This window comes from Hippocampus guttulatus, chromosome 3 (assembly GCF_054856545.1).
Source record: "Hippocampus guttulatus isolate MCC_2025c chromosome 3, RoL_Hgut_1.0, whole genome shotgun sequence".
NCBI classification, from domain to species: Eukaryota; Metazoa; Chordata; class Actinopteri; order Syngnathiformes; family Syngnathidae; genus Hippocampus; species Hippocampus guttulatus.
Genome location: NC_141263.1, coordinates 20,093,365 through 20,108,062, shown reverse-complemented (window position 1 = coordinate 20,108,062; position 14,698 = coordinate 20,093,365). Strand labels below are relative to the sequence as shown.

Here is a 14,698-nt window from a genome sequence, read left to right as displayed (position 1 = left end):
TATTAAGGTTCAATAATCTTTAACTTTTTACACAAACCTGTGTTCTTCTATGTGGTCAAGTTTTGAGAAAGCCACATATGAGAACATTAGAGTTACATTTCTTGGTGAAATTTTCCCTAAAAGCAGATCAGACTCCTATTTGATTCCTGTTAGATTCGCATTCATTAGAAAGGTCAACTTTTTGTATTGTTCTTGGGGTACATAGACATGAGATTTGATTTTATTTTTTAACTGACTGTGGATTTTGTATGAACGTGACTTTGAAATAAACAATTACACTGAAATTAACGTGCAAAAAAAACAATGCAATTTAGGTCTTGACAGGCTACTATTACACCTTTATTTATTATTCGAACATCCACTTTATAAGAAACTAGAGCTGTAATCTGGCCCTATTTTCAAAAATTAGGTGTTCCTCTGCTCGATTGACAGTTAAGTATAATTAAATGTATTTCTTTAACTTTTAGGGTTCAATGTGACTTATCCAAACACGTGGCGCACAGTGCTAGGCTTGGGTCGTTAAGCCCTGTATTTGAACAATAGACACATCTGCTCATGGTGGTCTATCAAAGACGAAGGTACCGCAGTCTCTCTTCGTTTGGTTTAAACCGCCACATTCTTCGCAAACAGGCGTTGGGAGTGGGGTGGGGGTCGTTCAGGAGGGGGGGGGCTGCCGCCCTAATGAACAAGTCCCTGTGAACTTGAGAGGTGACCATGAATTAAATCAATGACGAGTTCAAATTTTTGCGTAAGAGGTTGAAAAGTGTTTGGGGGGGGTGGAGCCGCAAATGAACCCGGAAGTGGAGTGCACTTTGCGTAATTTAAAGTGGCTCAATGACGAAGTCCGGTTATAAAAGCGATTATTTATTCCCTGCCCCAAATGAGAGAGGGCAATATATCGATAAGAGGATCATTTTTCAATCATTTAATAATTTTCATGCATCCTGCACCCTTCATGTATAAGAAAGTGAAGCTATTTTAAAACGTAAATGCCACCTTTCTTCCTCAAATGAGGCGTGTGACGTCACGCAAAGGGGCGTGACTCAGAGAGAGAGTGGAAGAGAGAGAGAGACTTGGTGTGCGCATGTGCAGACGCTGCGGTGGTGGACCCACACAAACGGAGAGAGAGAGAGATATGGCGCGGCACCCGACCGGAGCGCAAGGACAGCTGGCTGGTGGTGGGGGGGCTTGATTTACGAAGGAAAGAAATAATACAAGGCATTTAAAAGATACATATTTATCAATGAAGAAAGCGTGGATTTAGAAGACGGAACCGAAGTAATAAGATTTTTTTTTCATTATAAGAAAAAGAAAAAAGAACAAAAGAATTGAACTACTACGACTTTCAGGGGTGGGGGGCGCCAGCAAAGCAGGTCACATAGATGGTTGGTTCACAGAGCCGCCCGGACCATGAATGCTCAGCTCTCGATGGAAAATATAGGCGACCTGCACGGCCATGACTCCGTAAGCAGCCACGGGGAGCTGCTGAGCGTCCACAGTCCGCACTCGCGTCCGAGCCCGAGGGGGCTGAGCCACCGCACCATGGGCATGGCAACCCTCCTGGACGGCGGAGACTATCACCACCATCACCCTGGACACCTACACCCGGCCATCAGCATGTGCGAAGCTCCCGGCATGAGCGCGAGCAGCACCTACACCACCTTGACCCCCCTGCAGCCTTTGCCCCCCATCTCCACCGTATCCGACAAGTTTCCCCCGCACCATCATCACCACCACCACCCCTCACACCCGCATCCCCATCACCCGCATCCGCACCAGAGGATCCCGGGCAACGTCAGCGGCAGCTTCACGCTCATGCGAGAGGACCGCAGTCTGGCTCCCATGAACACTCTCTACCCCGCCTACCACCACAAGGACCCCTGTATGGGCCAGAGTCTGTCCCCGCTGTCCGGCTCCGGTCTCGCGGGTATCCACACGAGCCAAGCCGGCCTACCACCTTACGCCCATCCTGGCGCCGCCATGCCCGGGGAGAAGATGTTGACTCCCAGCGGCTTCGAGGCGCACCACCCGGCCATGCTCGGCCGCCACACAGAGCAGCACATGAGCTCCACGGCGGGGATGGTGCAGTTGAACGGCCTGCATCACCATCCGCACGCCCACCTCGGAGCGCAGGGCCACGGCCAGGGGCTAAGCGGCGGCCGGGAGCAGGCCTCCGCGCTCGGACAGCAAGGAGCCATCAACGGCGGTGGAGGAGGCGGAGGAGGAGGCCAGATGGAGGAAGTGAATACCAAAGAGGTGGCGCAGAGGATCACCACGGAGCTCAAGCGCTACAGCATCCCCCAAGCCATCTTTGCCCAGCGCGTCCTGTGCCGCTCCCAGGGGACCCTGTCCGACCTGCTGAGGAACCCCAAACCCTGGTCCAAGCTTAAGTCCGGCAGAGAGACCTTCCGCCGCATGTGGAAGTGGCTGCAGGAGCCTGAGTTCCAGCGCATGAGTGCGCTCAGGCTCGCAGGTGAGCGAAGCCTCGGTAAAGCCTCATTTTCTTCTATTTTCAGTACAATTGCATGCTGCTCTCGTCAGCGTTGAATCTCAAGGCTGCTTTATTATTCATAATAATCAATAAGCAGGTCAAGTGGGCTGGGAATTTAAACTCCGTCTTTGTTTTGTTTCGCAATCACGGCACATAACGTGATTGATTTCGTCGTATTCGATTGCTTATGCGTCAACTGCAGTTTAGTGGAGGCAATTTTTGCGAGTATTTCAATTCAACTATCCTATGTGATATAGTCATAAACATATAGGAATATCAGCAAGTTGTCTTCGGTTTTGCTGTAGCTTCCATTATTCTAGTATTTGACTTTGATTGATCCAGCTCCATATTTCTTGTATGTTTACATGCAATTGCTTTGGGAATTTAAACTGCTGTAGTTTTTTAGCGCATAAACATAAAAAATAACAGCAAGTAGCCTTCAGTGTCAATGTTCTTTAAAGTGATTTGTTTTGCTATATTATCGTATTTGTCTGCTTATGGATTGATGTAAACATCAATCCAAGTGCATGCTTGTATATTTTTCCATGTATTCCAATTCAAATATGGCCTGCTGATATTTTTCTTTCCTTTTCTTCTTTATTTATTTAGTTGTGTCGGGTGTTTGTGTGCATGGTCGTTTTTGGTGTCGTTTTACCTCCCACTATCGACCCCGTGCTCTTGTAAAGTAAGTCGATCCTTGCACGAGGAATCGTTAGTCTTTATTTTGGTGTACACATGCACCCGAGAAGCCGCCTTTTTTTCTGGCCTTGTTGTAGGTCCCAGCGCACATTTACAGGCCTTTGTTTATGCAGTGATTTGTATCCCTTCCTGAATGGGACTTTATTGTCCCACCATCCACTGAAGTTCAGTGATGGTTATGTTTATTTATTCCCGACTGTGGTGTATGTCGCCCCCAACCCCCCACCTCCAATTAACTGATAGACCTCTGTATTAATTTGTCCCTGTGGTAGTCAGAAGTCCATTAAAGCACACGTGAGCGCGCTCACTCACTCGCTCACTCAATCACTCTCTCGTACGCTGCCGCGCGCGCGCGCGCGCGCATACACACACACACACACACAGACTGAAATTGATTTTTTTTCTTCCCAAAATTAATGAGGCTAATCGATGGGCTGCGCATGTGTGCGTTTTTTAGTTGGAAATTAAAGTAATTCCGCACACTTAATTGTAAGTGTGAGTGTGTGCACGCGGTGGTGCGTATGCGTGTATTTCATCGCCATTGATTAGTTCTCCAGGCTTCTGCTGTTGTGTGTGTGTGTGTGCGCGTGAGAACTTTATTTACAATTGTACAATAAAAGAAAAATAGAAGAAATGCATTTAAATGTGAGTACTTTTTAAATACGGAAGGGAAATGAGTGTGCTTGTTTAATATATGAATGCATTTTATTTTAATCATTTAATCTGTAGAGGAAATGTTCTTTTTTTTACTTAAAAAGGGCTCAGGAATCACGATTGCATTCGGCTATGTCCTCAAATGTGATTTCATCATTGTTATCATTCAGACAATATTTTTATTTTGTAAATGGCCCTTAAATCACACGATATGGCCATAACTTCAAATAATCGGATACATTGTTTCAAAATGAAAGTTGCACAGGACAATTTCAAAAATGCTAATGAAGTATTTCTGGATATTTATGAGGACTGGGTATTGCCTTGTTAATTTGGTCGTCCCCTGAGTGTTTTCGAAAGACACTGTGCTGAATTTAATGTGATATGCTTATTGATTTTGGCCTTCTGAAATTAATCTCAGGTCTTTTCTCATTTTCCCTCATGTATACAATTCCACCCCATGCATTCAAAATCGCAGAACGGAATCTAATGGAATTTAAAAAAACATGGCTGGATCGTATCCACATTCATCATTATATTAAATAGTGTATTTTTTGTATGTATTTAGTAATACTCTGGCTGTCTAACAATAACATGTTTGGTACTTAATGGTTTGGAGAAAATCAGATCTCGGCCATACAAAACTACAATCCAACAATCAAATAAATGTTTCTTATTAGTGTAAATCATGAACAATTGAGCTAAATGTCCCGCATTGCAATGGCCGGATCAAATTTTCTCCAGGTCAGGACATGGCCCACGAACTATAGGTTGCCCAACTTGCTACTGTATAAATATGGTTAGATTATTTCTTATTAGTGTCATGCACTACCAAAGGTGCCCGGCCCGCATGGGATTTTAAACGCAAAAATAGGCAGACATTCACAAATATATCAAAGAAAGAGGCCCCTCCCCTTCCGTCAGAAACTGAACCATATAAAATGCTTATACTTAAACAGATACTTGAGTCGTTCTTCATCTGGCATTGCAGACAGACACATTGGACAGTTTGTAGAATAATAGTCTTCTCGCGTCCTGATGTAGAGGACAACAATACAAAAAATGCACTTTTAATTTCAGTATCATTAAACTGACACAAACAACAACTCTGCTCCTCCTCTGGGATGGAGTGGAAACGTCCAGTTTCCATAGCCAGAGACACAAGCAAGGTCCCACACCTCAACTGAGCACACACTGATCTCTTGTCAGGTGTGACATATATGGTTCCGGACCAATATGATTTTTCACCAAAATATAAATTCTTAGCTTCGGTTTCCACAAAACAATTGACCAAGTGTGCTTATACCCTTCAAACAAAAGAAAGTTCAGTTTTCTCTCCCACATTGAATCTCAAGTGATTCCTGTAAATAAACTGGAGATTAATATCAGGAAAACAATTTCATCTGCCCACTCCAGGTCCCAATTATGTTTATAATAATAACGAATATTAATATTATTATATTGTTAGTTCTCGGCACCCCCCCCCGCCCCCCAATCCCCAGTGGACCACAGTGTATAGTTATCCCTGCTGCTTGTAATGATTAGCTGAGATCAACCACAGTGTGTGTGTGCGTGTGTGCGTGTGCGTGTGCGTGTGCGTGTGTGTGTGTGTGTGTGAGTGTGTGTGTGTGTGTGTGTGTGTGTGTGTGTGTGTGTGTGTGTGTGTGTGTGTGTTGTGAGCCGATGTCCAGGCCGTGCCAGGTCTCTCCCCCTGTCTGCGTGGCCTTCACTCCTGCTGATGTATTATAGCAGCTTCTGCACTCGCAGTTAATGTTTAGTGGCACTAAGGGACACGCATTGTTGGTCATGGGTATTATTATTATTTTTTTTGTTATTATTATTATTATTATCCGGCTCCACTTATAGTGTGCTGAAATCTGATACGAAGGCGCCAAGTTTGAGCTTATATAAATAAACTGGTGAAAATGATGAAAATCAAATGTGTTTTGACGCACTCTCAGAGCAGCATGTTTATTGTGGTTGCATTTCGGATTCCCCGTTTATCAACATATCAACAACAACTGAGCGTGAGAGCAAAACCGTGATTGTTTTTCATTGACTCAACTGAGATGTTTCTAATAGCTTCTGGTGTGCTTATGAGCCACCCAGGTCTTTGCCCTCCCGGTCTATTAGATCGCTCCTTGAATGGGAGAAGTGAGCCTCCCAAAAAACTTGATGGGAAGTAGCTAGATCCGTTCGTTCGTTGAATTGCAGGACGATGTGTTTGGTAGTAGCCACATCTGCCACACAGTCAAGAGGTTCTGGGTTTGACTCTCAGCCTTGCTGTATGGAGTTTGCCTGTTGCGTTGGTTCACTATTAGCATTGGAAAATGTGAACGTGAGATGCACCGAACACTCCAACTTGTGCACGGATGTGAATGTGCATGGATATGGATGTTTTTCCATGTAATCTTGCGGTTGGCTGGTGATTAGTTTAGGGTGTTCCTGACGATGGGGTCCAGCTCACTTGCGAGTGAGTTTTTGCGACTTCGTGTTTTCAGCACCATGGACAGAAGTCACTGTTTCGCCACTGTCAGCGCGGTCTGCTGTTCATCAGCACTGACGTGGTCAAAAAAATAGGGGGAAAAATCGAACCTAGAACCTCTCAATTGTGGTGCTCTGTGCAGTTTACATTTATCTGGATGCTCCGGAAAGATGTTTGGAACATTTCATTTTTCGTTATTCTTCAAGGGGCTGATAAATTGTACAAACCCGAGTCTACTAATCTTTTTCCACATGTCCTCGTCATTATTGACATTTTAGTGCATGTTCGTTGAAGTCTTGAATTTGGGGCAGGAAAAAAAACATGTGTGGCGCCATCCTCAGGTTAAATACTGCACTGCATGTTATTGTGGCTTTCTTCCGTCTGGATTGGACAAGCAGGGACTTCTGACATCACTTCCGGAATGCTGACGTAAATGCTCTGCCTCCATGGGATCTCGAACCCACTCAAACTCGTACACACCTCCGTAATGAGTTGGAGTTGGAACAGTAGCGTTTGCGGACATTTTTATAACCATTTTTGAGTTTGTGATTTATGAACATAGCATAGAAACGATTTTTTTAGGTCGTACTTTAGTCTTTATGGTATTCTTTAGACCACGCCCCACCATCTCCCTCCTCACAAGACCGAGAGTCCTCCAGACAACGCCCCCCTTTAAGCGCCGTTTTCAAATATTAGTGAGAGGTGGCGTAATAGAACCCTTTAACATCGTGGTGAGATAGTGGTTTGCACATCTACCTCACAGTTAAGAAGTCCCCTGTGTTGGTTTTCTCTGGCCACTTCCCACATTCCAAAAACATTCATGTTAAGTTCATTGAAACCTCAAAACATGTTCATATAGGGATGAACATGAGTCTGAATGCTTGTTTGTCGACACTAAATGGGCCCTGCAACTGACTTGCCGACCAGTCCAGGTTGTAAGCCGAAAATAGGCGGCAGCGCCCATGCAATATTCCCTGGGTTTATCTGATTTATTTCTTATTCTCATATTTGATATTGTTCTTAATAGTCTGCCTGTTTTTTGTGCTTAGCCTATTTTTAGTCTGTGAGAGTCACCTTAACACAGCAAATTTTCTACAGGGATCAATAAATCAATGACGTGACAGTGAATTTTCCATAAGTACATGAGTGAATTGTGAAAGTGGGGTTTTCGCTGCCTCGCGGCTCTATTTATTTTCAAAATGATTTGAATTTAAAGCAGCCTTTCAGGTCAGAAGACCTTGTTGTTTCTGTTATTCTTGTGGTGGGGTAGAAGTAAACCGCATCATACTGTTGTGAAATATTTCATTGATGAGCAATATGACAGCTTACTCCTTATCTGATCAATTACATGACGTTATAGCCGGCAACTTATAATATAACTCATGAGACGAGTGTGGCTGTCATAAATACTGGAAAACGCAGCAAGCTGCCCTTATAGTTCATTTTTTGAAAGAAAGAAGAACTTGTACAGAGCAAAGGTATTGAGTGCAGTACACCAGGTCACACAGCAGCTGCTGTTATTTCCAGTGACTGGGAACAAAGCATTCAGAAATAGCCTCAGGCAAGGATAGGCAACATAAACGATAGAGAGGGCCAAAATGATTCATCAGCGTTTTTAGGGGGCCACATAGGACCTCACACTTCCTAACCAGATGTGTGACCAAAAGGTTTTTTTTCAAAATGGGTGAAAATGACTTTTTTTTTTACTGAACAAATGTACAGAAGAGTATCATGCTCAAAATGCACACAGTATCCACTTCTCAACAACAAAGGCTTGGAAGCAAACAAAACAGTAACCACGTAGGCATCCAGTGGTTAGCACATCGACCTCACAGTTCAGAGGGACCGGGTTCAATTCTAGCTCCGGCCTCCCTGTGTGGAGTTTGCATGTTCTCCCTGTGTCTGCGTGGGTTTTCTCTGTGTTTTCTCCGGTTTCCTCCCACATTCCAAAAACATGCATGGCAGGCTGATTGAACACTCGTAATTGTCCCTGAGTGTGAGTGTGAGCGTGGATGGTCATTTTTCTCTGTGTCCCCTGAGATTGGCTGGCACCGGTTCAGGGTGTCCCCCGGCTACTGCCCGAAGACAGCTGGGATAGGCTCCAGCACCCCCCCCCTGCCCCCCCCCCCCCCCCGCGACGCTTGTGAGGATAAGCGGGTCGGAAAATGGATGGATGGATAGATTGTGTTTCATTACGTTACAACCACATGTTTTTATAAAATACAACATTATGGAGTGTTATATTTTCATTAAAAACACATTCCAAACGTTTTTGTGAGTGTTTTGGCTGGCTAGACTGGATCAGTGGCATTTTCATTCATTTCAATGGCTTTGGTCAAACTCAGAGATGTTTCGAAGTTTGAATTTATGGATGGTCAGAGCAAGAAAGGCTTTTCATTTTTGAAATATCGTATTTTAATAATACTATCGTGGTATGGGGCGATGTTTGCAATATTTGTCATGCTGAGAGAGGTTTCTGACGACTCACATCCCTGCTCCCTTTTGTCTTTACTGGCCTCTCCTCAGCGTGCAAGCGCAAGGAACAGGACCATGGCCGCAGCGAACGGGGCAACCCGGCGGCCAAGAAGCCCCGCCTGGTGTTCACGGATGTGCAACGGCGGACCCTCCACGCCATCTTCAAGGAGAACAAGCGTCCATCCAAAGAGCTGCAGCTGACCATCGCTCAGCAGCTTGGCCTGGAACTCGCCACGGTCAGCAACTTCTTCATGAACGCTCGCCGCCGCAGCCTGGACAAGTGGGTCGACGACGGCTCCGGCCACCCGCCCGGCGTCGGCCTCAGCGCCTGCACCAAAGCCTGAAGGAGGACCGGGAGTGCGCTTTTGACCCTTACTCATGGACTCGACTCGGTGGAAAAGCTTTAAAACTTAAGAGAACCTTACAAAAGACCTCACATTTTTGCCCTTAAATCTGTACTACATTCATATTTATAGTATCCAAAGATGAGAGAAAAAAAACAAACCAAAGACTTCTTCTTTCTTGTTTGACCTGCTTTGACTTGTTTGTGTTACACACTGCAAAAAGACTACCGTCCCCCCCCCCCCCCCCATTTTCTTGTACTCACCTACGCTCACTGGTCTCTAGCTTTACGACAACCCCTGCGTCCCCTTCCCACTGTCGCTACCTGACTCCCAAAATGGATGTTCTAATCAGTCTGATCTGCGGAGCTCCAAGTGGGATTTGGCCAATCAATGTTCAAAAATTTTAAATCCCACGGGAGCGACTGCTTTTTTTTATTTCTATTTCATCCCTGCCGACCGCCGGAGGTGGCGCCGTACAGCACGGACTGACGTCTTTTCCCGGATCCTTGGATAGTAAACAGGAGGAAACCAATCCCATCGCGTAGACCGCTAGCCCCAAATTCCCACCCTGGATCACGATGTAGTGCTTTCCTTCCGACGTGCTGAAACGTCGTTTTTAAACCAGAGAAACCAAAGCCTCACTCATGTAGCCTCCACAAAAAAATTGCGAGAGCGGTGCTATTGACCAAAGATATTTTGTATTTATTTTTTTTTAACCCAGCCACTGCTGCTACATTCCCAGTCACACATCCTCCCATGTTCTTTATTCTGTTCAGGGTTACGGCAGGAGCATATCCCAGTTGATTTAGGGCAGTTGCTATGTGAACCGCTACTCTCCCCATGAAGCAATATTGGTAAGTCATCCATCCATCTGTTTTGTTGAACTTTTACCATATTCGGGGTGACAGTAGGCGCATATCTCAGTTGATTTAAAGCGATTCTAAGCTATGTGAACCACTACACTAGCCATCATGCAATATTCCTAACCAGTCATCCATCAGATTTTTTTTGTTTTTATTTTTATTTTTTTGCTGCAGTAACAACGGTGCAACATCGTCCATCAATTTGGGGTGGGGGGGTATTTAGGGGTCATGTCAGGTGCTGGAGTTAAGGCACCATGGAAACCACTACACTACTAATAACTCAACACTCTTGAATTTCCATCCATTCATCCATCGATTTTTCTGTAGCGTTTATCCTGTTTAGGGTCTTATCGGGTATTATAATGATACTAAAGTCCACCATGTGAACCACTACATTATTCATGTTGGTATATTCTTAGTGCATCCATCCTTTTTTTGCATTTATTGTGTTTGGAGTCACATTATTTGTGCAACATTTCTAATTTTCCGTCTTTTTTTTTTCTATTGGGAGTTTATTCTGTTCAGGATCAGGGCAAGAACTGGAGCTTATTGCAGCTCACATTTAACCAAAGAAAAATGTATGTGAACCACTACACTTAGCAGTGACTTCACACCCGTAATCACATTTAAATCATTTTAGCGTGACACAAGAGTTAAACTTTTTGCCTTATGGATGCCTTGTTAATCAGTTTTATCCGCGCAACGAGCGGTGTGGAATGTTACTGTTAACGCTCGCTGTGAAGGCCAATCAAAACATGTTGTCACTGTGAGTCAAATATAGTGTGTTGCTTTTATTTATTGTATTGATTTGTGTAGCCATCAAACATGTCAAGTGGACAAGATCAATGGTCCAATCAGGTCCCTTTCCCCTTCCCGCAACAATCCAAAGCCTGGAAAGCTATGCATTTCAGCACAAGGAGGAAAGCACTACACAAGGGGAAGCGTAACATGTTTGATAAATTAGCCGGGCCCCTTGTCATCCTCCTCTTCTTCCTCCTCCTCGTTTTCCTCAAGGCCACAGTTAGCAGCTCTACATTTATCAGAAGGAGCAGAAAAAAAAAGATAGAGACGCTTTTCAACCAACCAAACAATGTGTCACCTGCTGATGTTTTCTAGCGTGAAACCAAAGATGCTACCTCACTCAAGTTCCATATGTGATTTTCAAATCACTTTGACGATACCAAAGATAACCAAAGGTTTGTTGTTGCTTTTTTTTTTCAATGCACGGCCTCTGTGAGTGGTGGTGAAAATGTTGTTGTAAAACACACAGACACACACACACACACACACACACACTGCCTTCACATCTTCCCCAAGTGCGATCCTGCTCTCAATTCTTGCTCTGTAGATAGTCACATTGATGGAGTAAAATATACTATTGTTGACAACAAAAAAAAGCATTTACAGTGTTCCCTCGCTACTTTGCGGTTCGGTTATAGCGGATTCACTCTATCACGGATTTTTATTTGCGAACATAACTTCATTGATGGCAATTTCACATGGTTATTTTGTAGTTGTTTATTCCTATTTTTTTCTTTCTTCTTAGTCGAATCAGTCAAGAAATGTTGATGGGTTTTTTTTCCAGCAGTAAATCTGTTTTACAAAACAGATAAAACTGAGACCATGGACGTTAGGGTTGCATTCGGAAATTCTCTCCGACGCCCATGCACGACTCTGAGAGTGTGTGTGTTCGGAGAGACTGAGTTTGTAAATCTCCCCGTAAATCCCCCCCACCACCCCCTCCCAAAAAAAGTCCACCTCGACTTTGTGGAAATCCTCCAATTGTGGGCGAGGCTTGGAATGTATCACTTGCGAAAAGTAAGGGAACACTGTATATTCAAATTTTGTGGCCGGTGGGGAAAAAGACACAAGATTTGGAAATGTTTGCTTTTATGTTGGAAAGCAAAGCATTTCACTCCACAAACTCTCACACTTTCAAACTGGCACATGCGGGGGGCGGCACCTCGCATTTAACTTACTTCCTGCCATATATACTCTACATATGTTGGAGTTAAAGGGGAAGCCAAGTCATAAATGTGTTTAAATACGGCATTCTGATGAATATTGCGTTTGTGGAATATGAATTAAGAAGCAAAGTCCACCCATATTTTTTCCCCATCTTTACTTATCTATTTTGCCACTTGCTGTCGACATCACAATGCCAAAGTGCTCATCTTGCGAATGACACGTGACCAAACCCAGAAATCAGGTGAGCTGTGAGTCGTTGTCGTTGCGGATTTTGCAAATTGATCCATAATTTTAATCGTGTTTAGATTAGTGGGGCCGCATAGAACAAATTATTGTCGAGAACATTTTTGAGTTGACTTCCCCTTTAAATCTCCAAATTTGTCACAGAACATGTAAAAGCTGTCAAGGAAATTATGAAAAGGGGCTCTTTGCTCATAAACATCCACGGTGGAACCTCTAAAGTCAAGCAAAACGAAACTACTTTAAAAGCAGATTTCCATTTTTTAACACGATATCCCCCCCCCAAATTCAGACTCATAGGAATTATAATCTATTAATATTAGAGTTATAAAACATAAAAATATGAACAAATCCTAATTAAAAACAATTCAGTGTCATCTTAATTTTAAAAATTTAGTATCTTCTCGTCTCACTTTTTTTCATTGCATTGTTTTACTGCCAAAACAGCGAACAAAAAAGCCAAACACACAGTGTTCATCCTTTAAGGTTGTTTTCCTCATTTTTAGCGCAGTGGCTTTTCAACCACCGCCTACAAAAATAATTAGCTTTAAGTCTAAAAAACAGACTGGGCTTATCTTCCTAAAAACTATATTTAATATTAATGGAGGACACTAGAACATTATTTTAGAACACTGGTACTGTTTTTGGATATTGGAAAACACCTTAAATGATTTACTTGTCTAGTAATCTTTTAGACTGGACATAAAAGTGAAATAAAAACTAAATGAAAAGATTAAAAAAAATCTAAATGAATTTCAACTGAATTGTACTTAGGCAGTGATTATTTTACGTGCCGCTAGAGCAAGCCCGAATACCATCAGGGGAACTTGTACAGCACTTCGAGAATCCCACGTGCAGGCTTTTTTATTTTGTGTTGCTCAAATTCCAACTTTCAACTTCCGAGGTTCCACTGTGCCTCCTCCTAACCTCTGCCTCCTGCTTGCTTGGGGGGGTTATCTTCATCCTCCTAATGCTCCTGACAGCGTCGCAATCCTCCCCTCCTCTTCCTCCTCCTTCACACTCCCAGGACGAGTGCCTTGCTTGAACCAAAGTGTTGAACCGCTCTTGACCTCTTTTCTCTCCTTTGACTTACCTCAAGCCTGTCGAAGGGCCGCCACTGCCCAAGGAACCCCCGCCCCCCTGTTTTTTCCTCTGCTTAAAATCACTGTGGTGCTTTTTTTTATTGCCAGCGCATGCAATGAAATCATACCAAAGCGACTCTGCCGAACCTCCTTCCCTCCCCATCTCCGCCACCCTTTTTCTCTCACTCTGGCCGTGCATGTCTTTTCCAAAATGTCTCTGAATGAATACCTCATAGTGACGGATTCCTTTGCCTACTTTCTGCGACCAAGTGTGATAGATTTTCCATATTTTGTTGTTGTTTCAAGAAGTGTTTCAGGGTTGATGTATATTGAAAGGAGGGAGAAGTATATTTTGGGTCGTATTTGAGCCGCTGAGAACGACAGTATGCGAACTCACAATTATAATTTATATTTTTATTTTTAGCTTTCATGTTTAGTTTTTTTTTGTAAGTGCAGCAGTGGTCTACACGTGTCAATGAACAATGATAAATAACAATCACTTATTTGAAGATGCATATGCACTCTTACCCGAGATATAATTTAAGTGCTTGGTGCAATAATGGACTGCCTCCTATAGGTCAAAATTGGAAGTACAGCACGTAGGTTCCTTTTCTCTAATTAATTCTGCACTTAACTTACAAATGGCAAAAACGGAGTTAGCCCACTTAAGTTCTCAGAGGCTCACTTATGATGGTCGACTATTGATTTTTAACAGGGTAAAACCAACTATTGTGACGTGTTCATAATTCCGCCACCCCACCCGTTTTTCTCTTCTTCTGTGCTGTGGTTTCTTCAGTTAAATGTTTTTCCCCCCTTTCCTTAACCACTGTTATAATTTAATTTATGCATTTGTAGAAATTCTAGATTTGTATATACTACTGTAGGGGGATGGGGTGAAGAGAAAAATAGCGTTACGTTTGTGAGGCATTTCCATGTGTTTTAAACACTGCCGTCACCACGACCATCCCCACCCCAAAAAAAAGCTGAAATTTGTTGAACAGTATTTGTATGTATACGTGTTTTTCGATTGTTTTTAAATGGGTATTACAGTACTGCACATCCAAAGATTTTTAAAACGAACCCCCAAAATATGGCGAAAACTATGTATAATGTTGAAAAGCACTGGCATTATTGAGGTAGACTTTTTTATTTGTATTATTTTTTTTAATATATATTTGCCATTCTCACGGGTATAGGATGTTGAAGGCGTAGTCGTGTGAGGGAATCTCCTGTCCAAAATGTACAATCTGCTGGAAAAATTGGGAAGTTCTGCCCACTTTGCTGCCTTCATGTTCACACACGAGTGGCGGGTGGAGTGGGGGCCGGGCAGCCGGTCTGCCAGGAGGAGGGCACTGTGCCACGGTGATAGTTTTTTTTGGGGGGGGGGGGTTCATTTT

General features: G+C 43.5%; 1 protein-coding gene across 2 annotated transcripts; it reads left to right on the top strand.

The window, feature by feature from the left end:
• Window positions 1-774: 774 nt before the first annotated feature.
• onecut1 (one cut homeobox 1) lies at window positions 775-14,698 on the top strand. 2 transcript variants are annotated; one of them, XM_086107356.1, is made up of 2 exons: window positions 775-2,473; window positions 8,856-14,698. In XM_086107356.1, exons 1-2 carry the CDS (start codon window positions 1,411-1,413, stop codon window positions 9,146-9,148), a joined length of 1,356 nt encoding a protein of 451 aa, XP_085963482.1. In that variant the 5' UTR covers window positions 775-1,410; the 3' UTR covers window positions 9,149-14,698. The 2 variants fall into 2 exon arrangements, with proteins under 2 accessions (XP_085963482.1, XP_085963481.1); XM_086107355.1 differs by having other exon boundaries at window positions 775-2,488.